Below are 27,941 nucleotides of genomic sequence, written 5' to 3'. Positions count from 1 at the left end.
CGGTCCCACCACAAAACTCCAACGCATCCAGAACGCTTCAGCCAGGCTCATACTAGACATCCCGCGTAAAGAAAACATCTCTGGTCACCTGAAAAACCTCCACTGGCTCCCCGTAAATAAGAGGATTACTTTCCGCCTCCTAACCCACGCACACAAAGCACTTTATGAACTTGGACCCGAATGCCTCAACACACGACTGTCCTTCTACACCCCCTCCCGTCAGCTACGATCCTCCAACCAAGCCCTTGCTACTGTACCTCGCATCAACAAAACCACCATGGGAGGTAGATCCTTCTCCTACCTGGCAGCTAAAACTTGGAACTCACTTCCCACTCACCTTCGCCTTACTCAGAACCACCTAGCATTCAGAAAGCAACTTAAAACTTGGATATTCGACAAGTAATTCCCCACCCTACCTCTAGCGCCTTGAGACCCTATGGGTATGTAGTGCGCTATATAAATGACTTGACTTGACTTGACTAAAATTGATTGTGCTAATTAATTGTGTAGAACCCTTAATTGTCCCCCTCTGCTCGCATTGCTCCCAAAGCAACAGACCCCACAGGACTCGCTACTCGGGTGAATATAGTGCTGCCTCACTCCCGACCGCCATTTTGGGTGTAGGCTTGAAATGCTATAGGGACTAATGCTCTAGTGTTTGCGAGTGCCTCTAGCCACACCCTACTTAAAGATTAGTATGCAGGCGCGCAGTGCACGCGCGCAGCGTCGCGCCGGAAGAGCGCCAGAGGAAAGCCCGTCTGTGCCCGTCCGTGCTCCGGACGGGCCAAGGGCCAAGACCGCTGTCTTTTGTAGGTATTCTAGGGACAAGCTACTGGCCATAGGTAAGAGTTCAGAGGGAATACCCCAAAATTCCCTACTACAGTCTGCTGTATTGCTGGATTGTGGGTTGATCAATAGTAGATCCCTAGTAAAACATCACCTGGAAGTGTCTGCGTTGCTAAATGACATGGACCTGGATGCCCTATTCATAACGGAGACGTGGACTACTGTGGACACCTCTGTTGAGTTGGGCTTGTCATGCCCTGAAGGATACAAACTATTTCATAAACCTAGGCCACTGGGAAGAGGAGGAGGGCTTGGAGTGATCTATAAAGATAAGTGGGACTTTTCCCCTCTACAGATCGATGGGGTGGCGGGGGTAGAACTACTGGGGTTCTCCCTACAAGAACCAAAAGGTAGGATCCTGACTGGATTGATATGCTACAGACCACCTAGTGCGGAAACACAATACCAGGCGTTGTTTGACACCATTGCTGCCCTTGCCTTGTCCCACTCCAGAATGCTGATCCTGGGAGACTTTAATTTTTGGGACAATGGATCTCTGGGGAGTCACCTGAGGGATCTGAAGGACAACTGTGGAAACTGGGGCCTGGATCAGCTGGTACAGAAACCAACCCATTCAGGGGGACTTATCCTAGATATGGTCTTCGCTAACCAAACTGAGACCAGGATGATTGATATCCTACCTCAGCACTGGACTGACCACTCCCTAATCCACTTCCTGATCTCCATACCCACGGAGGGGTATGGAGCGCCCGGTGACTTATAGGAAGGGACGGAATTGGTCTAAATTACCAAAGGATAAAACAAAGCCTATTTTTATGAGCAATGTTTCCTATGATCCAGAGGAATCGGTAGATCTGAATTATCAAAAATATTGTAATCACAAAGACCTTGGATAGACGTGCCCCTCTGAAAATCATAAAGAATAAGAGGAAACCATCTGCTCCCTGGTTTAATGTGGAGCTGAAATCCCTACGCAATGCACGCCGACAGGCATAAAAGAAATGGCGTAGATGCTATTCAGAGTTGGATAAAAAATTGTTGAAAGTGGAACAGGCAAAATATGAAGGAGCCATCGCCAAAGCCAAGGCACACTTCTATGCCACTACTATTCTTCAGTCCCCTAACAGTACCAAAACCCTTTTTAATATCGTAAGGGATCTCTCACATCCCACCTGTACAAGTAATAAGGTGGTCGCTACTCAAGAACTATGCGATGAGATTGCGATCTACTTTGAGGAAAAGATTGCTAAAATTGTGGGGGGGGCTGAAGGAGGAAAGGGACAGCTGCAAAGATGCATTGGCACAGGCAGAAGAAGAGGAACCTCCACCAATATTGTCATCACTGGAAAATTTCACCCCTCTTACAGAGGAGCTCTTTTTCATCAGTCTGGCCCAGAATGTGTCATCTGGGTCACCTCTAGACCCCCTCCCGCACAGGATCTGGAAGGAATATGGGCCAGAGCTGTTCCCCTGGATGCATCAGATTTGTCGCCAATCTCTTGAGGAAGGCACAGTGCCAGATGCATGGAAGCAGGCAGTGGTTACTCCCCTGCTTTAAAAGCCTTCGCTGGACCCTACTATTCCGGCGCATTTTAGGCCCATATCACTCCTGCCCTACCTGAGAAAAGGTGGTCAGTAGGTCCCTGTCAGGATATCTGGAAGACAACTGCCTGTTGGATAAGGACCAATTTGGCTTCCGCCCAGGCCACGGAACAGAAACGGCATTGGCAACCATGTTGGACACCCTTCGAATGCGAGCCGACAACAGCAATTCCTCAGTCTTGGTGCTGTTGGACATGTCGGTCGCATTCGACACGGTCAGCCATGCTGTGCTGCTAAGTAGGCTGGAAAAACTAGGCGTGAAGGGCAAGGCCCTGACGTGGATACAATCCTATCTGACAGGTAGACAACAGGTGGTGACCCTAGCACCCTTTTCATCTCCCAAGTCCCTGGTCAATCATGGAGTACCTCAGGGCTCCTCGATCAGCCCTATTCTCTTTAATCTTTATCTGCAGCCCCTGATTCCCATGATTAAATCCTTCGGCATAGATTTGATAAACTATGCCGATGACACACAACTGGTGTTCTCCTTAGAAGGAAGACAGGCGGTGAGCATGGAGACATTTCAGAACTGCATGAGCAGGTTCTCCAGGTGGCTGACCATAAACTCCCTTCAATTTAATGAGGGGAAGACAGAGGTTGTCTATTGCTCGTCAGCCAAACTGAGTCCACAACCTTCCCATGAGATCAGGCTTGCGCCGGGAGCTGAACCCTGTATCCCAGTTAAAACCGTGCGCAATTTAGGGGTACTGTTTGATGCGGATCTCCAAATGACCTCTCAGACCAATAAAACCATCAGCGTCTGCTTTGGATTGTTGAAAGCACACAGACAGATTTTGCCCCTTCTGCCTGATGAGTCCAGGCCGCTAGTAGTTAGGAGTGTGATCCTGGCCAGACTGGACTACTGTAACTCTCTATATCTAGGGGCCCCCCTATACATCCTACAGGGGCTCCAGAGGGTCCAGTCTATAGCGGCCAAGCTGGCACTTAAAAGACCTCGCAGTTCCTCCACTACGTTGGCGCTAAGAGATCTGCATTGGCTGCCAATCGGGAGTAGAGTTGTTTTTAAATCCCTATGTATTGTGTACAGAGCCCTGCACAACACGGGACCTATCCCTCTACAGGAAAGGCTCTCCTGGTATAGGCCCTCCAGATCCCTGCGCTCCTCTAGCCAGAGTCTGGCAGCTACTACCAGGATCAGGAGGTCGAGGATGGGAGGCAGAGCCTTTTGCATCTCTGCCTCTAGGCTGTGGAACGAGCTTCCCCAGAACATCAGACAAAATGGCACCCTACTGGGTTTCAGAAAGAGCATGAAAACATGGCTATTCGCCAAAGTCTAATCCCCGTGACTTTATTTAATAGATCCGGCGGCTGTTCTATATGTCTTGGCAGCTAGTGTATTGTACCATCTGACTACTTCCTGTTGGGCGCCAGGATACCCGTAGGGTGACAGTTGCGCGTTACAAATAATCAATACAATACAATACAATACAATAATATGCTATTGAATTTATCCTATAATGTACAGACAAGAAGTTATAGGACTTTCTTATCTATAAGCCAAAATTCAGCCTTCCAGTGGTCTGTCCTCATTGGTCAGAGTTAAGTGGATTAGCCAGGCTGCTTTGATGAGGTGATAAGTAGCCCGTGGGGTTAGAGAGCCATTCTGGAAGGGCAGAGTTCTGCTACATAGTGGCTGCAATCTGCTGCTGGCAGCCGATGTTGGGGGTCACATTACAAGGCGGCAGGCCTTTGAAACTTCCCCTTTGAGTACTGTCCCATCCTGGGGGAGGAGGTGTGACACTATTGCCCATGATGTGCATTGTTTCTGGTACTCAGAAAGCTGAGGCTCTCCACCCAGGGGTCCAGAATCATGTCTGGGTGTGGCAGACTGCCTAAATCCAATCAGTGCACATCAGGGTCGGTAGGTTTGTAGGGGGCACCTCTGAGGTGCCCTCGGAGTACATGGTTTAATAAATCTCACACTGGCATCAGTGTGGATTTATTACATGGAACTGTTTGGTACCAAACACACCTGGGTTCAGTGAAGCCATCATGGTGCTGTGGAACCAGAGTTGTCAAGTTTCCAGCCCATGTTCTGTCTATGGCTTCCCTGGCACTTACAGTATTAAGGAATAGATCCTAATTCTGTGAGGGCATATCTGCATTAGCCAAACCTGTGATATAGTGCCTTAGTGCTGATAAGGCCTGCTTGAGGGGTGACTTACCTATCTTAGGCAGTGCTTGTTTGCATGATACACACGCAGTGTGGCAGTTCAACTTGGTCATTTTTCTACCTCACAGAGGCATGCAAGCTGCAGGCGCAGAGACATGGTCCTAGTGAGGGGGTCCCAGGGACCGTCTTCAGCCTCCAGTCCCTAGATAACCAGGGTACCACGTATTAGGGACTTACATGGGAGCAGAAGTACCAACTGTGGACATGTTTTTAGGGAAGGAACAATGGTACTGGGAACCTGGACAGCAGGGACCCAGTGCTTTACAGCCAAACTTGCATCGAAAGCCAGGCAAAAAGTGTGCGTGTGTGGGTGGTACTGCTATAGAACTCATTTTTCTCACATACACCCCCCAGATTCGCTGGATAAAGCAAAGTGCCTGGTGGCCAGAGACTGAGAGATTATTTAATCATTAGAATCCAAAGACATCACTTTCAGTGGAGGCAACAGGGAAAAAAGCCTGCCCTACAGATATATTTTCCTGCTACCCCTGTCAGTCCTCCACATCCCGGTAAAATGATATTTCCATCAGAAAAGGGCATGCATGTGGTTAGCCCTCAGAGACCACAGGGGCTACCAATTGGTTGCGCCCTATGTTATAGTGGGCCTTCAGCATACATAAATGATGGTCGATATGTGGAATTAGGATGAGGTTTCCATGCTTATTTGAATCATGCTTGGGAACCTTTTCCATCCAACAGCAGTCTCATTTTGCTACTGTATATGATTTGTGTCTCTTTGGAATGCTCTTCTTTTCTAGGCCTAATAACAAGATTAGAGAGGCCAATCTAAATCGGGTGCACACAATTAATCACCAGATTTAGGTTTTCTAAATCTTTCAAAATGAAGGTAATTTGTCACAAACCTAGGATTTCATTTGGTGCTGAAATCACAAATCTCAACGGATTGCAATTTATATTGATTTGAGTAAGGCAATATACCGGTCAATAGGTCCGAGAAATTCAGATTGTGGAGGACAATAAATTACCTGCCATCTGGCTACTGGAGATCACTCATTTAGTCTACTCCTCAGTGAACTGCAAAGATTTACTTGCCTCCAGCCAAACCCTTTAAATGGGATGCTATCTCTTCATTGTAATAGTTAATCTAGTGTGGAAACGTACTCTCCAAAACACATCAGTTTCCTCCATTGTTTTGTCTTAAAGATTGATGAGGGACGGAATGCTGAAAATATCAAGCTTTCACCCCCAGTCACAGATCTGGGTTAAATCTATTGGTTTTTTTTGGTCGTGCTGTTCCCATGGGGAGCAGGGTAGAAGCTGATTTGCATATGGCTGGGCCTGAACTAGGGTGTCGTGGCGAGCAAGAACACAATGGATTTAACCCAGATCTGTGACAGTGGATGAATGCTCGATTTGTTCATCATTCCGTCCGTCATGTTGCTTTTGCATTTCTTGATAAAGAGAGCAAATGAGTGGACATGGGGGCTGAAAAATAGAAAGATCAGAATCAGCCCAATGGAGCATTGCCAGCTCTAACCCGCTGCTAAACAGATATTCACATCAGGAATTGGACAAAATCAAGAACCTAATGCAGAATCTCCCAGTACAGGAAGAGGGTGAAGACTATTATTCATGATGGCAAAAACATCACAAATCAATCAATCAGAGTACTTGTAGAGCCTGCTACTTACCCGTGAGGGTCTCCAGGCGCTGAGGGGAGGGGGTGCTGCTACTGCTTGAAGAGCCAGGTCTTGGAGGAGTCTTCTGAAGGCCAGTAGGTCTTGGGTCTGCCTTATGTGGGTAGGGAGGGTGTTCCAGGTCTTGGCGGTGCGGTAGGAGAAGGATTTGCCGCCGGAGGTAGTTCGTTCGATGTGGGGGACAGGGGCGAGGCTGGCGGAGCGGAGCTGGCGGGTAGGGGTGTGAAAGCGGAGTCTGCTGTTAAGCTAGGCTGGTCAGGCGTTCTGGAGTGCTTTGTGTGCATGGGTGAGGAGGTTGAAGGTGATCCTCTTGTCGACGGGGAGCCGGTGTGGGTCTCTCAGGTGGGGGGTGATGTGACTGTGGCGGGGGACTTTGACGATCAGTCGGGCGGAGGCGTTTTGGATGCGTTGTAGTCGTAAGTATTTGGCCGGGATTCCTGCGTAGAGTGCATTGCCGTAGTCCAGTCTGCTGCTGAGGAGGGCCTGTCACCGTTCTTCTTGTTTCGGTCGGGATCCACTTGTAGATCCTGCGGAGGGTGTTGTAGCAGGTGGAGGAGACGGCGCTGACCTACTTAGCCATGGAGAGGGAGGAGTCTAGGATGAATCCTAGGTTACGTGAATGGTCGGTGGGTGTTGGTGTTGTTCCTAGTGTGGTCGGCCACCAGGCTGAGGGGGTGGGTCCGAGGATGAGTACCTCAGTCTTGTCCGAGTTCAGCTTCAGACGCCTGCTCCTCATCCAGTCGGCGACGGCCTTCATTCCCTCGTGGAGGTTGGTTTTGGCGGTGTGAGGGTCCTTGGTGAGGGAGAGGATGAGCTGGGTGTCGTCGGCATAGGAGATGATGTTGAGGTCGTGCTGGTGGGCCACTTGTGCGAGGGGGGCCATGTAGATGTTGATCAGAGTCTGGCTGAGGGATGAGCCCTGGGGGACGCCGCAGATGATGTCAGTGGTTTCGGATCGGAAGGGTGGGAAGCGGACGCTCTGGGTTCTGCCGGAGAGGAAGGACGTGGTCCAGTCAGGGGCCTTCTCTTGGATTCCGGCTTCTAGGATGCGTGTCTTTAGAGTGCAATGGCAGACCGTGTTAAATGTGGCCGACAGGTCCAGGAGGATGAGGGCTGATGTTTTGCCGTTGTCTAGTTGGCGCCTGATGTTGTCTGTGGCGGCGATGAGGTCTGCCTAGGTGCTGTGGTTTCGTCTGAATCCGGACTGGGACGGGTCCAAGATGTTGTTGTCTTCCAGGTGGCAGACCAGTTGCCTGATGACTACTTTCTCGATGACCTTTGCCGGGAACGGGAACGGGAGCAGGGACATGGGCCTGAAGTTCTTAAGGTCCTTGGCATCCGCCTTGGGCTTCTTGAGGAGGGTATTGATTACGGCGTGCTTCCAGCTTCCCGGGAATGTCGCTGTTTCGAAGGAGATGTTGATGACCTTCCGTAGTTGGGGTGCGATGGCTGCATCTGCTTTGTTGAATACGTGGTGTGGGCACGGGTCTGACGGAGATCCTGAGTGGATGGAGTTTATGACCTTGCGTGTCTGTCGTGGATGTCAGCGATCTTGCGGTGGAAGAAGATGGCTAGTGAGTCGCACAGTTCTTGTGAGGGCGGGATGTCATTGGCGTTGGCGCTAGGGTTGGAGAGTTCCTTTAAGATGCTGAAGAGCTCTTTGCTATTGTGTGTGTTGTTGTCCAAGAGGTCTTTGAAGGAGGATCTCTTGGCTAATCTGATGAGGTGATCATGTCTGCGGGTGGCATCCTTGTGGGCTGCGTGGTTGTCCGGTGTGCATTCCTGGTGCCATATTTTCTCCAGTTTCCGGCATGCGCTTTTGGAGGTCTGGAGCTCGTCGCTGAACCAGGTGGCTCTCTTGCTGGCGTGGTTGTTGGAGGGTTTCTTGAGCGGGCCGACGGTGTTTGCGCAGTCGTCGATCCACTGTCTGAGGTTGCGGGCTGCGCATCTGGGTTGATGGTGTCGGTGGGTGGGTTCTGGGCGAGGGTGGTGATCAGCCGGTCTTCGGTGACTTTGCTCCAGCAGCGGCGAGGCAGCTGTTGGGTGCGGTGGTGCGTGGTTGGTTTCTTGAAGGTGGAATGAATGCAGCGGTGGTCGGTCCAGTTGTGTTCGGTGGTGTGGTCGAATGTGACGTGGGTGCCTGAGGAGAAGACTGGGTCCAGCGTGTGGCCAGCGGCATGGGTGGGTACAGTGACGAGTTGTTTAAGGCCGAGGTTGGCGAGGTTGTCGATCAGGGTGGCGGAGTTGGCATCGTTGTTGTTCTCTAGGTGGAAGTTCAGGTCCCCGAGGAGGATGTAGTCTGTGGAAGCGAGTGTGTGGGTGCTGGCGAGGTTGGCGATGGAGTCGCTGAACTGAGCCCGGGGTCCGGGGGGGTCTGTAGATGAGTGTTTCTCTGAGGGTGGTGTTGGGGTCGGTGTGGATCCGGAAGTGCAGGTGTTTGGCGGTGTGGAGGGTGTCGTCGGCATGGGTGGCGACCTTGAGGGTGGACTTGTGGATGATGGCTAGTCCTCCTCCGGGTTGGCTATGGCGATGTCGGGCGCCAAGGTGTCATTCCACCAGGTTTCGGTCAGGAAGGCCACATCTGGGGCGGAGGTGTCGAGCAGATACCAGAGCTCGACAGCGTGTTTGCGTGCGGAGCGGGTGTTGAGGAGGTATGCAGCGGAGGTGGTTGGGTCTTGTCCTTGGAGGTTTGGTGGTTTTGCAGCGTGAATCTTTCTGGATTCACTATGCTGTGCATTATTTCGGGGTCTTGTGGTTTGGTCCGGAATCGTAGTCTTTTGTTTGTTTTGTTTTTGTTTTTTTTTGTAGCCCAAGTGGGCGTCAACGTCCCACCTTTTGGTGTATTTCCGTATTTGGTGCTTACTGCAGAAGCACCCACTCTTGGGCGCCATCAACAGATTCTTTTTTCCGCGGTTGGGTCTGGATCGTTCCCGAGAGGGCTCCAGACATTTTTGGAGAAAAAGAAGAAAAAAACGCAGTTTTTGGACGAAAAACATTGGAGAAGACTTCAGGAGACTACATCATCGAGAAGATCGACGAAAGAGGGAAGAGTTCCAGAACTTCAATTTTCCATCGAGGAATGCGAGGGCAGGGGGCCCCCTTGAACGCATGATATGTACAAGACTCCTTTCAAGTTCTGCGCGAATTGCCACCACAAGTACGCACAGAAGGACCGGCACCCGGTTTGCAACCTCTGCCTACCGGTAGACCACGAGAGCAGCGACTGCTCCGCCTTTACGCCGAAAACTCTTCGAGTTCGAGCGAGACAGAGAGTAGCCAATGCCACGATGCAGGGCAAGGGCCAGCCTCCATCCCTTAGAGAGCTGGGTCTATCTTCAGACGAAGAAGACAACAATGCCGCAGACTAAGACTACGGCTACACGGTCGTAGAGACCGATATTACGACGACTCCAAAGAAGGTAGGAGACTCTACGGCCCCTAAAGCCCCGAGAGACCAAGAGTCTTGAAAGATCGAGGGAAAATCCTTGAAAGCGCCGGTGCCGAAAGTTTCGGCACCTAAACCCAGGCCCAGCGGATCCTCTGAGAAGGAGTCCCCAGCGCCGAGAGCTGAAGAACAGCTAAAGCCGTCGAAAAACGTCTCCGAAAAGGAACGTCTGATGCTGAGGGAGAAGGACCCGAAAAAGTCCCCAGCGCCGACGCCGAAGATAAGTTCGGCGCAGAAACCTTCGATGCCGAAAATTCGTTCTGCGCCGAAGAGATCGGCTGACCCATTGGACGCAGATCTGGCTGCCGAAATGGAGAAGAAGAGGCGTCTCGAAGCAGAAATGGAAAACATCCTGCAACGAAAAAAGGATTTCGACGCCAGGATGAAAGACTACATAATCCCGACCAAGCCACAGGTGCATGAGGTGGTCGAGGAGGAAGAGGATGAAGTCGAGGAACAGTCAGGGAATGTCGAAACATTCGACGAACCGGACAAAGACGAGGCCTTCGACTACTAGGAGGAGGACGACGACTGCAGGACGCTCCTGGGTTCGGCGACCTCGGAAAGTCAGGAGATCGGCTGGCAGGATGTCGACACAGAGGGTCCCGAAGAAAGCGTCGACACTTATCCTTCGAGGCCTTTGCCGCCAGATGACATTGGCGTGTACAACACGGTCATCAGGAATGCAGCGGCTGTCTTCAAGGTGAAACTCGACGAAGAGCAGCAGAAGGCTGACTTTCTCCTCGAGACATTGCTCCCCACACAGACCAAGAGCCAGTACCTGCCAATGCTAGAAAGTGTCATGGCACAAGGGAAAGAAGCCTTCAGGGAGCCGGCTACTTGCAAGGCAGTCACCCCAAGGACTGAAAAGAAGTACAAACATTCATCCAAGGACCCAGCCTATATCCAGGGCACGGTCTCAGCAGACTCAATCATTGCTGCCACAGGAAGGAAGAGGGCTAATGTGTCTACTACCTCAGGACCACCTCCAGACAAGGAGAGCAAGAGGATGGACTTGGTAGGGAGAAGAATTGAAAGGAATGCAGCAATGCACTGGCGAATGGCCAATTCCAACGCACTACAAAACAGACCTCAGTACCAAATCATGGAGGAACTGGGCAAGTTGATGAAAAATATGCCTCAGGAATTCAGAGAGAGAGCTGAAAACCTAGTCGTAGAGGGGAAGAATGTGGCAAACTCTTGCATCAAGACAGCTCTGGACGGAGCGGACACCTCCAGTAGGCTCATGATGATGGGCATCACTGAAAGAAGACAAGCCTGGCTCAGGGAGTCAGGCGTCAAGCCAGAGGTACAACACAGCATACTGAACACCCCGTTCAACAGACAGCCCTTGTTTGGGGCCCCAGTAGACGAAAAGCTCAGCCAACTAAAGAAGGACAATGAAACAGCAAGGCCCATGGGGGCATTGCAGTTCAGAGGGTCCAAAAGGGGCACCCCATCACGAAGGCCCAAAACAAATTCATAAGAACGCAAAAGTTCAAAATTACATCCCTGCAAGAGGTGCTCCCTCAATTGCAAAAAGGAGACTTCATGGTCACCATAGACCTAAAGGATGCCTACCTGCACATACCAATGAACAGAAGTCACAAACATCTGCTCAGATTCGCCATAGGGGAACACCACTATCAGTTCACAACCCTAGCGTTCGGTCTGAAGTTGGCGCCAAGGGTCTTCACAAAGTGCATAGCAACAGTCGCAGCACACCTAAGAAGGGAGGGAATACACGTATACCATTACCTGGACGACTGGCTAATAAAAGCAAGGTCATACCAGATATGCAAGGAGCATGCACAGAGAGTGACAAGAACACTGATGGACCTGGGATTCTCCATACACTGGGGGAAATCCTCAATGGAACCAGAACAAATAAAGATCCTCCTGGGAGCTCAGATTGACACTGTACAGACCAGGGTGTTCCCAAGCGAGAAGAGGTCAGTTGCACTGGTGAAGGAGACGAAACTCTACCAGAGGGGGCAAGCTCGGACAGTGAGAACAGCGAGCAAGATCATGGGCATGATGGCATCATGCATTCACCTAGTGCCAAATGTGCGGCTGCACACGAGACCCTTGCAGGAGTGGTTACAAGGGCAATGGTCACAAGCAACAGGGCGTTGGGAGGATCTAGTGGTTATAACGCACACAGTGCAGAAAGAAATGGCATGGTGGAACATGGAGAACCTGACAAGGGGAAAGCCTCTAACGCCGCCAACGGTGACTATCACCACAGATGCATCCCAGAAAGGATGGGGAGCTCACATGGAGAAACTCAAAGTGAGGGGTCTGTGGACACCAGCAGATGCGATAAAGCACGTCAATTTTCTGGAGTTGAAGACAGTTTTCCTTGCTAGAAAAGCCTTTCAGACAAAACTGTACAACCAGAGGGTGTTGATCCAGACAGACAACACTACAGCGATGTTCTACATCAACAAGCAGGGTGGAACACAATCGGCCACGCTCTCGAAGTTGGCGCAGGAGATATGGACTTAGGCCATCCCTCTCAACATAGACCTGCTAGCCATTCATCTGCCAGGAAAGGACAACATAGAAGCAGATTGGCTCAGCAGACAGACAGACATCGGCAACCCACGAATGGGAGCTCAATGCACAGGAGACAAAAAGGCTATTCGACAGGTGGGGGACACCGTCGGTGGACCTATTTGCAACACACCAAAATGCAAAATGCCGAAGCTTCGCATCCAGGCGGCCGGGGGAGGGGTCCCTGGGGAATGCCCTATGGATAGACTGGTCGAGGACATTTGCTTACACTTTTCCCCCCCGATTCACAAGGTCCTCAGCAAGTGCAGAGCGAGCAACATGACACTGATACTGGTCGCACCACAGTGGGCCAGGCAGACATGGTATTCGCAGATCATGGAGATGGCACAGAGCGCACCCCACAGATTTGGAAGGAGAAAGGACCTGCTCACCATGCAAAACGGGCAGGTGCTACACCCAGAGAGCCTGAGCCTGTTAGCGTGGCTCCTGAGGACATAGAATTTGCGCATCTGAAACTACCAGAGAGCACCCGGAGGGTACTTCTGGAGGCACGGAGGCCCAGCACGCGAAAGTGCTATGTATCAAAATGGAAGAGATTCACTCTATGGTGCAGGAGAGAGAAGCTGCACAATAAGATGCAAAGAGACTCAACGGTGTTTAGATACCTCACGCACCTACTAGACAAGAAACTAAGCTCATCCTCCTTGAGAGTTCACTTAGCAGCAATAGTCGCTTACACAAGAGGGGAGACGTGTAAGAGTTTCTTCACCTCACAAGTGGTTAAAAGATTCCTAGAAGGAGCAAAGAGGATTGCGCCTCCAAAGAGGGTGCCACCACCTGCATGGAACCTTAACGCGGTACTAACAGAACTGATTAAACATCCTTTCGAACCAATTCACAAAGCATCCCTAGAGAGGCTAACAATGAAAACAGCTTTCCTGGTAGCAATCACCTCGCTGCACAGGGTAAGCAAACTGCAGGCATTAACGTTACAGGAATCCTGCATCCAAATTCACAATGATAGGGTGGTAATGAGAACTGAATCACATGAATCAAACTACAAATACCAAGTTTCTTCCAGAAACCAACAACAAGCGCTGAACGAGCTCTTCACACCCAAGACGCCAGAAGGGCTGTCATGCACTACATTGAAAGGACAAAGGGTCACAGGAAAACAAAGCAATTCTTTATTTCCTACGCAAAGAGCTTCATGGGAAAACCAGTAACTAAAGGAACAATTGCAAGATGGGACGCACAGACGATACAATTCTGCCACAAACAGGCAGGGGAAGAACTGGCAGGGGGGACATGGGCCCACTCTACCAGGAAAAAGGGAGCTACAATAGCTTTCCTGACCAACACACCCATTCAGGACATATGCCTGGCGGCAACATGGGCTTTAGTGCACACGTTCATGAAGCACTACTGCATGGATATACAGATGAACAAGGAAGCACAAGTCGGACAAAAGGTGCTTCAACACATATTCAATAACCAACGCTCATCTTCCACCCAGCCGCCACATGAGAAACCGCTACAAAGTCTATGCACAGCATAGTGAATCCAGAAAGATTCACGCTGCAAAACGAATAGTTTCTTACCTGTCGGTGTAGTTTGCAGCTTGAAGATCTTTCTGGATTCACTAGCGAACCCACCCACCTCCACCAGAAAGATGAGGCTGGAGAGGAAGGGGGTTGAAAAGATGGACAACTACTTAAACAAACAAACCTTGAAGGTTAAAGCGGTGAATGACTTACTAGAACATTGCCATTACTTCGGTAACAGAACAAACACCAGAAAAAAGAATCCGAAGATGGCGCCCAAGAGTGGGTGCTTCCGCAGGAAGCGTGCCGACGTCACCGTAAATACACCAAAATGTTGGACGTCGACGCCCACCTGGGCTACAAAAAAAAAAAAAAGAAAAGACTACGATTCCGGACCCAACTACAAGACCGCGGAATAATGCACAGCATAGTGAATCCAGAAAGATCTTTAAGATGCAAAACTACATAGACAGGTAAGAAACTATTCGTTCTGTTACAGGTGAAGCTGCAGGAGTGGCAGGAGAAGGGTCCGTGGGGCTGTTTTGGGGTAGCCTGTTAGCAGGTGTGGTTTCGGCCGGCGTTGAGTGCGTGGAGGCTGCTGGCGTTGTAGTGTAGTTTGGTGTTGTGGCGTTCGCGGGGTCCAGGGGTTCTGGCGCTGGGCGCGGACAGACGCAGACGGCCTTGCCACATTTGAAGGGGAGCTGGGAGGGAGGAGCAGCTGGGAGGCAGGGGACAGCAAATGGGCGAGCGGGGTGGGCGGGGCCCCAGGGGCAGCAGCAGTGGGAACTTGAGCAGTGGGCAGGGGGGGCGCAAGGGAAAAACAGCGCCCAGGAGGGCAGAACAGAAGGATGCTGGCACAAGCACTGTAGGAGCTGCAGCAGGGGGGTGGGCGGGGAAGCAACGTACCTGGCGAGGTCAAGTGTTGCTCTCCTCACCGCACAGCTGGCGCCTTATGAAGGGGAGCTGGGAGGGAGGAGCAGCTGGGAGGCGGCAGGCAGGTGACGGCGAATGGCGTGGCAGGGCAGCAGCGGCTGGAAATTGAGCAGTGGGCAGGGGGGGGCAAGGGAAAAAAAGCGCCCAGGAGGGCATAACAGAAGGTGCTTGCACAAGCGCTGGAGGAACTACAGTGGGGGTGGGGGGGGGGGGGGATTTTGTGGAGCGACCTACCTGGCGAGGTCAAGGGTCGCCACCTGCCTAAAGTAGTCACATGACTTTGCAGAAACAACAAAAAGCAGACAGCTGTGTGCAGCCACCACTTTGAGAAGACATGCCGACATGCCTTGCTTAGGGTATCTTGTCTTAAGCAGGATCTGCCAGCCTTAGTAATAAACATACCTTTCGCGTAGGAGAACATCTTGGACACCACAGTGGATAATGCACTAGAACTACACTAGCACTACAAGGCTGGGGGGCACACATGGGGTGCCTTCAGATTCAAGGTCGGTGGTCGGCGCAGGAGCAGATCTACCATATCAACATGCTGGAGCTCCGAGCGGTGCATCTTGCGCTCAAAGCTTTTCTTCCAGCGATCAAGACCAACTCAGTCCTGGTTCAGACAGACAATACAACCACCATGTTCTATCTGACCAAACAAGGAGGCACAAGGTCATGCCCTCCATCCCTGGAATCACAGGCGATCTGGCACTGGCTTCTCGCTCAAAATCTCAGTGGTAGCAGTGCACCTTCCAGGCGAGTTAAACGTCAAGGCAGACGCACTCAGCAGGCACTTCGAAGATCAGCCAGACTGGGTGCTAAACGACGAGGTGGTAAACAAGCTTTTTCTTTGTTGGGGTTGTCCGACTATAGACTTGTTTGCAGATGACGAAAACAAAAAATGCCACGCCTTCGCGTCCAGAATCCACCGGCCAGGGACGCAGGGGAATGCTCTCTTGATGGATTGGTCAGAGACATTTGCTTACGCATTTCCTCCCCTATCGCTGATCCCAAACGTGGTTTCCAAGCTCCTCAGGTCGAACATGGTGATGATTCTAATAGCTCCTGACTGGCCACAACAGTGGTGGTACCCGGACATTCTTTATCTGTCTGCGTGTCCACACAAACTGCTACCTTGCAGACCAGACTTGTTGAGCAAGATGAACGGGAGGATTCTGCATCCCAACCTTCCGTCACTGAACCTGACAGCATGGCTCCTGAAGTCCTGCAGTACGGACATCTGAACCTGCCTCCTGAATGTATGCACGTTTTAAAAGAAGCTAAGAGGCCTTCCACAAGAGCGTCTTATGCGTTCAAGTGGAAGAGGTTTTATATGTGGTGCAGGGAACGTCATCTTGACCCTACTACGGGGCAGGAGGAGGTTGTTCTACCATACCTCCTTTCCTTAGCAACATCTGGGTTGAAGTATGCTTCCATTAGAGTACATCTGTCAGCCATTGTAGCCTATAGGAAATCACCAAGCCAAGCTTCTTTCTTTCAAGTTCCAGTGGTCAAGGATTTCCTTCAGGGGTTGAAGAAAGTCTATCCCCCTGTGCGGAATCCTTCTCCTCCTTGGGAGTGCAACCTGGTTCTATCCAAGTTGATGGGTCCTCCTTTTGAGCCCATCCACAAGGCCTCGTTACAACACCTCTCTTGGAAGGTTGCGTTCTTGGTGGCAATTACATCAACGCGAAGAGTAAGTGAGATACAAGCGCTGTGTACAAAAGAACCCTACACTGTTTTCCACCACAACAGAGTAGTCTTAAGAGCACATCCATCCTTTTTACTTAAAGTGGTCTCTGATTTTCATATTAATCAGTCCATTTCTCTTCCATCTTATTTTCCAAACCCTACGACCCCGGTTGAGCAGTCTCTGCACTCTTTAGATCTTGAGAGTGCTTAAGTTTTATTTGGAAAATACCAAAAGTATTAGGAAGACGGATCAGCTCTTTGTCAACTATGGTTCAATGAGGACAGGCTTTCCAGCTGCCAAGAGATCCATCTCCAGATGGATGGTTTCCTGTATTAAGTTGGCTTATCAGTTGGCGGGCAAGCCATTACTGTTTACACCACCTTAGAGTGTGCTTTAGGAGACATCACCCCTTACTTAGATATAGTATCCCTATATCTACCTATACATATAGACACATATACACCTATAAGTCACTCCTATGGTAGGCCTCGACAATCCTGGAGGCAGAGTGCTTGGTTTTATGTGAGAGGGTGTCCTAGCATGAGCTGCAGCTTTTGGAACCATCACCTTATAGCTGTTCTATGATATAGCCATACCATATACTCTTAAGTGCATTATAATCCTCGCGGTTAATGCTAACTTTGGTTTGTGTTTATCAAAACATGTTGTGTAAGGTGTCAAACACTTTGGAATACTATACCCCCCTCCTCCCCCCTGCCCCCCCCCCCCCCCCAACTCCTGGCGGCAGGGGTAGCATTCCACCCTTCTAGAGGGAGAAGACATGTAGTTACTGCTTTACCCGGTTAAAGTTAAAAAGAGCCTCAGCATCAGAAAATGGATCCTGCTGCCACAGACATGAGTCTGACCTCCTGCTGTTGGACGAAACTCTGGCAGGGGAGGCCTGGACGATAGGTTTCTTGTCCAGGGATGTGCTGGCTGTTGCTCCAGGCTTGCTCCAGCTTCCCTGCAAAGGAGAAGCGCCACAGGCCTTGCTGGTCTGCAACAGAGCCAATCTCTGCATCCTGCGTGGGTTGCGGTTGCCAAGGCTTATTGGGTCCAATCCGGATACCGACACCGCAGTCAACTAGATCCATCGTGGGTTAGCTCGAATCCAGCCCCTGGTCAGCGTCGATACCTCCTGGACCTCGTGGCTGAAGAGACAAGTTCGACTACTTCACCTGAAATCACCCGACATCACCCGACATCGCCTGGTTCCTTCCTGGTCACTGGCTAGTGACCCAGACTCTGTCCCTTCTGCTTTCAGGTTCTTCAGATCTTCGATCCACCCTTGGATCCACCTGGACACTTTTCCCCTTGTCGCCTGCAGCACTTCTTTGCAGCTCTCCATAGAAAACGATGACAAAACCCAACACGAAAAGACACCTATACACCCGGCTTCCCTGGGTGAGGTAACACGAGAATTTTGGTGCTCCCGTGGGTCTTGACTCTCGAAGTGTCCTAGTTTAAAAGGGGTCCATCCGGAAGTGTCCTTAAATTGTATATTTGTAACTTTTACGAGCTCCATAGAAAGTGAATGGTAACCCGCGCCTGTGTTTAGACACTGCACGCGGCTCCCGTGGGCCTCCTTCTTTCTAACCTTTGGTCGATTAGAGATGCCCCAGGCTTGCTTTCTAATTCTCTGGTGGTTCTTATACCACTTACTTAGTATATGGTTTGTGAGGCCCCTAGGGCATAATGTATACTGTACAACTTATTGTATATTAATTGTCTGACTTGTATTGTATTTTTACCTCTGACCTCCTAAAGAGTGCAGAGGGGTTGTGTTTAGATTAAATACATGTATATTTGAAATATACCTTGTGTGGTGTCCTTTCATTTGGTATTCAAGGGATTATAAATGTTAAAACAACTTGCTTAACTGGCCTACTGAAGTCTTAGCCTGATGACTGCTGGCCATTGGTACCCCTAGGATAGCTTTCTATAAGGTTGACTTTACAACCACCATCAATAAGGGTCGATTAGACTAGTGCAAGGTGCCCACTAGAACTAGTGGACATATGCCAGGCTAACTTCTCACATCAGCGACTGCCAAGAATTTTACATAGTTCAGTGTAGGAGCAACTGGCTTTGAATCTACCATTAGACAGTAGCAAATAACTTTAGCCTGCTCAGTTACTCAGTGGGGGAAGCATTACTCTCATCAAGTGGTGGAAAGAAAAAGGGGTGCACTTAAACTTTTAGGGCATTACAAGTGCCATGTGATGCCACAAAATGGGACTGAAGTCCTTAATCACGTTGAATCTGAACCTGGTCTTGTGCATGCTAATGGTCACATTTTTTGAGCAGTTGGCTTCATCTGATTACTTTACTTGTTGTAGGACTACTAGTCCTGTGTACTTACAATCTTTCATGGTATTCCATAGGCACATGGTATTTCACTGACTCATTCCACCTGTGAACCTAAAGTACTCCAGTTCTATCTTGGACAGTGTTGGATGAGAAAGAACATACTGTAAAAACCTCTCTACTCTGTGCTATCCTCCTTTATTTAATATTACTTGTCAATCAATCCATAGACTGTACTTGTGCATTTAATCCGGGTTGACTAAGACAAAAACTTCGTAGGGAGATGTAGGGTGGGCATGTATTCTAGATTTGGTCCTGGCAGGGCCTTTCATGTTTTCGATTGGTGATGTGGCAGGTGCTTCTTGGGCTTTACCTTCAATAGGTAGGATGTACTTGGCTTGTGATCAGTGTGTTGTGGCTCATCATAGTTTTATGGTCACAACAGAGAAGTTTATGCAATGTCAGCAGTTAAAACAACACATGCTGGTAGAATACCAAATCCAATCGTTATGTTTAAAGTGCTTTAATCATTTCCATGGACTTTAATGGCTGATACCACATCGAAGACCACTCATTACAGCTACGTTGCAGGTTGCTCCAGGGATGTGCTCAATTGTGTTACGTTAATGGTTATCTAGACCCATGGGTTTTAACTGGATTTCCTTCTAGGTATTCATGTCCTGGAAAATTGTTTGTGGAGTATGAAAAGCCACTTTAGATCTGCCTTGTTTCTTACACCTGTGATTTGAACAGAATGTCTCTCTAACAAAATGTTGTTTCTTTTAGATCCCATCAAGACTTCACAAGGATCTCTTTCTCTGAAAGCTTTTAGATTGGCTCCTAAACTGATGGAAATTTGCAAAGAGAAGGACTATTCTGCTGAAAGGTATGCAATTTTCATTGCACCGTTAGATCCCCCCCTAAATAAAGTGAATACCCTCTGTTCTTTCGTACATAGCCTTTGGTCTTCCTTTTTAGCTAACATAGTAATAATAGAGGTGTCTTCAGCTTCCTCTGTTCAATTTATATTTAGTTTAGATTGCCTGTATTGTTTTGACCGGTTTTGATTGTTAACATTTCCTATTTGACATCTGGTGTGCCATTTTCTGGAAAAAAAACGTTTGTATATTTACCCTCTAATGCTTATCCAATACTTGAATGTTACTGGCACCAATTTGTCACAGTGACAACATTTTTGCTGCGCTCAAACTCACTTGTTTTGGAGATGTTGGGCCTATGAGATAGAGCTTGATAGGTACTTCAATGAATGTTGTTGGGACGGAAAAGGCCCCTGCATGGTGATTGGCCTGCTCCTCTGTACGGAGTGCCCCATTTGCAGTGATGTATGGATCCTTGGTACCGATTTTTGCATCATGATCAAACACTTATCATGCTTGTGTGCCATGACTTAGAGCTGCCTCACGGATTGTGATCTTGTTACACCGGGAGGGACGCGTAATACGCCACTCTGCTAGAGATAAAGAGCGACTATCCTTACCCAGCGTTAAATAGCCAAAGCATTATTGTGGCAGCATGCCTTGTTTTTTTAATGACGATCAGTAGCGTGAACAGACCCTTGTATCTGTGTTATTTGAGTGAGGCCTACTGACCCACTCTTGTTACGTTTCGGTTTTGTGCACCTAACTCACCCTTAACCTGCATCAGGTTAGTGTGCTGCTCTGTGCAGCGTGCATGTACTGTAATGTACATTATAATGTAAGTGTGCTTATGTATGGCAGAGTGCACAGCAGCTAGTGGGCTCCATATTGGAAGCCCAGGGTCTTGAGTAAAGCATTTGTAGGTGGAGGAACCATTCCTAGAAAGATTTGTGGATTGCCTGTACTTCCGAGAGCTTGGTTGTATACAAACTGGAGTAAGGGAGAGACAGTCTCGCTCCTGCACTTCCAAGCAGTTCTTTGATTCAGAAAAGGTCACTGATCAGTTGGGCCTGGGCACATCTCACAAAGGAGATGGGACTGATCAGGGAATCTCAAAGAATAGGACTTTGGGCCTTGGTAACCTTTTGACAGGCATATATTAGTGAAGGAGATATCCATGTGTGGTCCTCTAGTCACTCCCATGGCATGTGGAGGGATATCGTGTTTATTTGGAGTGTCTTTTGCTGTGACAGACTCCTTCCTAGACAAAGGGCAGGACAGAGGAGTGGGCATTCCAAAGGGGGCAACCCCAACATCACAAACTTCGAAGACCTAAGACACTAAGGGGCCGTCAGAATGTAGCTGTGGAAAAATCACTTCAGGACTGACGTGCCATACTGATCATATCGCAGATTGGTACGTGCATGGTGTGTGCATAATTAGTGTTTAATTGGTGGGTTGTGTCACTTGCAAATGTTTTTACATAATTATGTGAAATAAAAGGTATGTAAATGGTATCACTATTTAAATGTTTGTTTCTTGGATGTGTGTGCTGTCGCTACGGATGCCTTTTGCTGACTGGGAGCGTGGGGGGCAGGTGTGGAGCCGAGCCTGCATAGATAGAGTGAGGAGGGAGGGTCAGTCAGCATTTGGTGGTGGCTGACTTGGGTGTAGGCCCTGCATTCGGTGGCACTTTTGGGGAGCTTTTGAAAGGGGGCTTGGAGCCCCAGTACTTAGTATTTTACACATTAAGCACTGCTAAGAAGGCATAAATAGTTTACACTAAAAGTGCATGTACATTGAAGATGAAGGCACAAAAGTGAGGCCAAAAGATGGGGGATAGTTTAAATGAAGAGAACTTTAAAGGCTTAATTAGAGCAGTTAACAATGGATATCTTTGATCTATAATTAGTTTGCAAACTCTACAATAGAACATTTGGTGATGGCGTGCTACTGTCTAAATTACAGATCTGTTTTAACATTTTATTTGAGAGACAGCAGTGTGAGAGACAGCAGTGTATGTGTCCTAGACAGAGCATGGCATGTAAGAGAGGCCGCAGTGTGAGAGGCCGCAGTGTGAGAGGCCGCAGTGTGAGAGGCCGCAGTGTGAGAGGCCGCAGTGTGAGAGGCCGCAGTGTGAGAGAGAGGCCGCAGTGTGAGAGAGAGGCCGCAGTGTGAGAGAGAGGCCGCAGTGTGAGAGAGAGAGGCCGCAGTGTGAGAGAGAGGCCGCAGTGTGAGAGAGAGGCCGCAGTGTGAGAGAGAGGCCGCAGTGTGAGAGAGAGGCCGCAGTGTGAGAGAGAGGCCGCAGTGTGAGAGAGAGGCCGCAGTGTGAGAGTGAGAGGCCGCAGTGTGAGAGTGAGAGGCCGCAGTGTGAGAGTGAGAGGCCGCAGTGTGAGAGTGAGAGGCCGCAGTGTGAGAGTGAGAGGCCGCAGTGTGAGAGTGAGAGGCCGCAGTGTGAGAGTGAGAGGCCGCAGTGTGAGAGTGAGAGGCCGCAGTGTGAGAGTGAGAGGCCGCAGTGTGTGTGTGAGGCCGCAGTGTGTGTGTGAGGCCGCAGTGTGTGGGAGAGGCCGCAGTGGGTGTGTGTGTGTGTGACAGCAGTGTGTGTGTGTGTGTGTGTGAGTGAGACAGCAGTGTGTGTCCTAGGGAGAGCATGGTGTGTGAGTGAGACAGCAGTGTGAGAGATAGCACTGTGAGACAGCAGTGTGTGTGAGACAGCAGTGTGTGTGAGACAGCAGTGTTTGTGAGACAGCAGTGTTTGTGAGACAGCAGTGTTTGTGAGACAGCAGTGTTTGTGAGACAGCAGTGTGTGTGAGAGCAGTGTGACAGCAGTGTGTGTAAGAGACAGCAGTGTGTGTAAGAGAGACAGCAGTGTGTGTAAGAGAAAGCAGTGTGTGTGTGACAGCAGTGTGTGAGCATAGCATAACAAAACACATAATAGCATAGCATAACAAAACAGCATAGCATAGCATAACAATACATAGCAGTGTGAGAGAGACAGCAGTGTGAGACACCAGTGTGTGTCTCCTAGGGAGAGCATGGTGTGTGAGTGAGACGTCAGTGTGAGAGATAGCACTGTGAGACAGCAGTGTGTGTGAGACAGCAGTGTGTGTGAGACAGCAGTGTGTGTGAGACAGCAGTGTGTGTGAGACAGCAGTGTTTGTGAGACAGCAGTGTGTGTGAGAGCAGTGTGACAGCAGTGTGTGTAAGAGAGACAGCAGTGTGTGTAAGAGAGACAGCAGTGTGTGTAAGAGAAAGCAGTGTGTGTGTGACAGCAGTGTGTGTGTGACAGCAGTGTGTGAGCATAGCATAACAAAACACATAATAGCATAGCATAAGAAAGCATAGCATAACATAACAAAACAGCATAGCATAGCATAACAATACATAGCAGTGTGAGAGAGACAGCAGTGTGAGACACCAGTGTGTGTCTCCTAGGGAGAGCATGGTGTGTGAGAGAGACGTCAGTGTGAGAGGGACAGCAGTGTGAGAGATAGCACTGTGTGCCACCACATCACTCATCGCCACCCCAGCATCAATCTGTGCAACCATTCAACAACTGGTTCAAATATGTTCTCTCAATGTTTCAAGCTTTATTACAAATGTCACAAAAAGATGTTAATATTTCACTTCTGTTCTTGGATTTTCGTCACAATAAAATACACATAAACATAATCTTCACAAAAGTTATTTACACAAGTTTAAGCTATTGCCATTATACATTACAATAACTTTTATTTAAGTATTCATTATTAGCATTTTTTTAAAGCCATTGTTATTTGCAATATCAATACATCTAAGTCACATAAATACCTATAGCATTTGTAATGCAATATGTGTTGTCACGTTTGCGAAAGTTACAACTATTGGCATTGTAAATGACAAAGCTATTAATTTCGCTATTTTCAAAACCAACACATAAATAAAAAAATAGTCATTTTCAAGACCAATAGCTCAAACTTTCCTAATGCGAGACCTATTGCATTGCAAATGCTTGTTCTTTTTACAGAGAAAAAGTCAGCGTAGTCCGGGAGTCGGTGAGAGAGTTGAAACGGGCCCCAAAGTCGGGCCAATCATTATCGCCAGGACATGACCACGCCAGCATTTCATATTCATTCACTATTGTTCTTTGAGGAATTGTTTAGCTTCTTCAAACGCCAGAAACCACGTTAGTTATTGAGCTGTGGATGCAGTTTCATTACCAGGATTGGATGTAGCTTTTTTTGAACAATGAAAATAAAGTATTGGGTAGGAGTCTACTTTGTGAAGATGCTCTTGAGCAGTCATTTATTATTTATTTCTAAAGTTTTGCTACCCGAGATCTTTTGTCTGTAAAGGATAGGCTGTTGTAAGTTCTGGATTTCAGGTGGCTGCTTGGAATTCAGTTGTTACTAATGCACTGATAAATTAGGGGCTAGAACTGTGTGATCTTTCTTGCTAAGGCTTGAATTACTTGTTATGCGGGCTCGGGGGCAACACAGCTGTTTGTCGTAGCTTAATTATCACTGTTTGGTGTATACATGTGATTTCTTCAACAAAAGGCATAAACCGGATCGCATTTCATTCATCCAACAAAGCATACCTATGGCGTATTTGCTGACTAGGTGCACCTTTACCATTTAACACCAAGATAAACCACACTCAAGCGCGCCTGGCAACTGATTGTTACCTTACAAATGTGTCAGCAGAAGTAAAAGTACACATGAACAGCTGATTAGTAATTACCGCCCAAATTCAAAGCGTACCAGAGCACAAAACCTGAAACATGTCTCAGGATGACTTCGACACCGAGCCGTGTACAACTACCTCGACAGCACGACATATTTTGTAGCTGAATGTAATATTACAGTTGCCGATCCCAGAGGATTTCCATGGCCAGTTGCTGCTCAGGAGATAAGCTATTACAAGCGGGGGTCTTGAAACAGACCCTGCTGTCTGAGTTAAGTTTTGCTTTCTTGGAAAGTCTCTAGTATTGTTCATTCTCCTGTGTTTTAGATTCTTAATGCAGACCCACTTTTTGCCCTTAGAAGGGCCTCCTATTTTCATGTAAGTTTTTTATTATGCATTTTTCAACATCAGTATATTCTCTTGCTGAGTTTTTATCATAATTTTGACACAAACATCACCGGATACGCTCTTTCGGGGTTCTCAGAGTGCACGAGTCAATCGATAAAGGACAACTGATTTCTTTATCACTAGTTGCTAAACCGACGTCTACACCTGCTTTCCATTTCCACACCCACATTGCGCATTCAGTCATTGTTTACCATATGAAAGAACTAACACTTAAAGAACACAATATAGTGTTACTGATACTGCTAAAGATGCTGTTCATGATACAAACTTGCATATATATATATATATATTACCTACTGGCGGTCGCCAGTAGGTAGTTATAGTTAGGATCTACTTTCCATAGGAAATCCGCAACATTCTATTGGGAATAACTTTGGCGCCGGTGGACGAATCTTCGCTAATTTCTCAAAGTAGGTGGCCCGCTCTGCTCCTTCCCTGAAAATGTGGGGGGGATTCGTCAAGCGAAGGCCGAGATAAAAGGGGGGTCCCAAAACATGTTTTCCCCATGTTAATTTCCATAGGGCGGTCAAACTCTCTTTTAGCCCGAACGGCTGAATGGATTTGCACCAAACTTGGCAAAATTGTAGGGACAGGTAGCCCGATGTGCCGTTGCTATGTCTCAAGATATATGCTCCAGTGGATTTTGAGTAATTTAGGTTCAAAAAAATATATATATCTATAAGCGCACCGGGGAGTGCAGCGGGCGTGACACGCGAGGTGCGCACGGAAAGCTGGTTGGCTCTCGGGTGTCTGTAAACATTTGAAACAGTCCGGAGCAGCCGCCATCTTGTGTCTCGGTAGGATAGAGACACAAGAGGGGCCAAAAACAAAGGGGGAAATACCAAAAAGGGGCAGGGTAGACCCCCCCCAGACCCCCTAGGTTTGATGTGGGGGACATAAAAGGGCCCTGGCGCTGAAAACAAAACCCGTAACTGGGAGCGTACCGTGGAGAAAAAAGCATGCCAGAGTTTCCCAAAAAAGTTGCTTTTTTTATACATTAGAGGTAGTTCTAAAAAGAACTGTTTTTTTTCTTCTTTTTGTTTTATATTTTTTTATTGTTTTTGTGAACATTTTTTACTTTTTTTTACTTTTCTGAACATTTTTGTTGTATTTTTTAAGGGGAGAAACAAAAAACAGGGAATTCTAAAGGGCTCAACAGGAGCAAAAAAAAAAGCGGAAAAATTAATGTTTCCTTGGGCACTTGTGGGTATCCCCAGCACGGTTAATAAGTGTGATGCATTTCTCTCCATAGCATATTGTTTGTCCACAAAAAATACAAACCATTTTAAAATTGGCAAACTTTGTTTGTATGGTGGAGCACATCTCCCTAACTTCCGGTCCCGAAGGGGTGGAAACATTAGTTTGGGAGGTGCTGGCAGAAGATTGGACAGGGTTTCTGGCCAGTTCCCTGACCTCTGCCTTAGCATAGTTATTTGGATGCTTCCGTAGCATATGTCTGATCATGGTGTGGTTACCAAAGGAGTATTTTTTGTTGGGATTCCCCCTTGACAGCTCCTGATGACATATTAAGCAGGTTGCCTTAGGCGCATTTACTTTTTTTTTGTCGTTGGGGATTGAAAAAAACTGCCAGATGTGCTCTTTAGGTTTGTAGGTAATATTATCCTCTTGGACGAATCTCCTCTCCTCCTCATCCTCTTCCTCTTCTTGATCTCCACCACTGTGAAGTTGTGGTGGTCCTTGTGGTGGTGGTGGTGGTGGTGGTGGTGGTCCAGAAGATCCAGCAGCTGCAGCTAATGTAGCCATTTTCTACTGAAATAACTGGAGGTCTACCTCTCTCAAAGCACAAAGGTAGAATGAGGAAAAAAGGTGGGGTCTTTCATCATTTGGAAAAGAAAACTGTTCTGAACCTAAGAAAAGTGTTATTTTTAGGTCACATGACCTGGCCGTACATCATTAGGAAACCAAAAGTGAAATGAACCAATAAAAAGTTTTATTTTCAGGTCACATGACCCGACGCGCTTACGCTACGCGCCCCGGGTCGCGCCCGGGGGCGCGTAGCGTAAGCGCGTCTGGATGTCGCACGATCGTAGGCGCTCGCGTGCTCCCAGGTGCGCTTACGCAGTGCGTCATATGCATCACGCGGTTACGGGAAACGTCACAATGTTGTTTTCGTACGCGAGAATAGCGCTAACGGGACGCTCAACGGTACGCGCCCCAGGGCGCGCCAAAGCACTGCGCTTACCCGTGCGTTCACCGGTACGCTCCCCGGGAGCGCTCCGGGGCAAAAAATAAATATTTTTAAAAATTACATAATTATACAATATATAATTCGTAATAAAATGTTTTTACTTTTTATACCTATAGAGAAATGCTATTAAAAAACCATTGAAATTCACTGAAAAAACCATAGGTTTCACACCAGTTATAGTTAGGAATTAGCATTTAAAAAACCTATTCAATTCACTGAAAAAACCATAGGTTTCACACCAGTTATAGTTAGCTGGAAATTTTACTGACATAAAACCATTGAAATTCCCACGTTCTAGTTCGTTGGACTCACTATAACGTGCGCGTGTAATGCACTGCTGATGACATCACATATTACATCACTCATGACAAGGTCCGTGACATCACTCATGACATCACTGATGACACCATCCTTGTGACAGAGTGACAGACCTCCTTTCACTGTAAAGTAACCCTTGAAACACATATTCAAAAATAGAAACTAACATTTTCAAAAAAGTGGAGATACCCATACCAGTTACAACAACCAATTCAGTAATTCCACCATTTATATACACATCCACTCATTCACCAACAGTTCTATATAGTCACTCATAAATATATACTCACTCATCATATGTAGTGATACACCTATACATCCTGAACACACCGACAGTCTTCCAAAAGTTGCTCACACACATACTCACACATGCAAATAAACTATTGAACATCCATTTATTTGCACATACAGCTATACACACACTACCACCTTACTTCTAAGGAAACTTACAGATACTTACTCTCTTAAACAATCACTTATAGAAACACATACTTATTTAAAGAAGAACTCTTTCAATCTCTCACTCTTACATATACTCACTTATATACATCAATACTCACATATACTAGATTAAAATATATGTAGTTACTGATAGAGACACTAGTGAGACAGTCATTCCCTTACTAACACACCCATATACACACTCATCCATCCATACAGTCCTGCACATATGCCGTCTTCCAAACACAGAAACAGTGAGTCAGTCATTGATGTATCTAGGTACTAAGTAATACCCCCACCAAACCATACAGACACTCATACT

The 27,941-nt window shown here is 48.0% G+C and overlaps 1 protein-coding gene across 1 annotated transcript in view; it reads left to right on the top strand.

Annotated features, from left to right (window-relative positions):
- Positions 1-27,941, top strand: part of LOC147724598 (eukaryotic translation initiation factor 3 subunit H-like) — a 504,872-nt gene that overhangs the window by 289,512 nt on the left and 187,419 nt on the right. Inside the window, exon 4 of the mRNA XM_086966137.1 lies at positions 19,487-19,586. Coding sequence (XP_086822263.1) covers positions 19,487-19,586 — 100 coding nt within the window. The remainder of the gene's footprint in view (positions 1-19,486; positions 19,587-27,941) is intronic.

This window comes from Lissotriton vulgaris, chromosome 4_1 (assembly GCF_964263255.1).
Source record: "Lissotriton vulgaris chromosome 4_1, aLisVul1.2, whole genome shotgun sequence".
Taxonomy (NCBI): Eukaryota; Metazoa; Chordata; class Amphibia; order Caudata; family Salamandridae; genus Lissotriton; species Lissotriton vulgaris.
The sequence above is the reverse complement of the archived record's forward strand: the minus strand, read 5'-3'. Positions and strand labels throughout refer to the sequence as shown.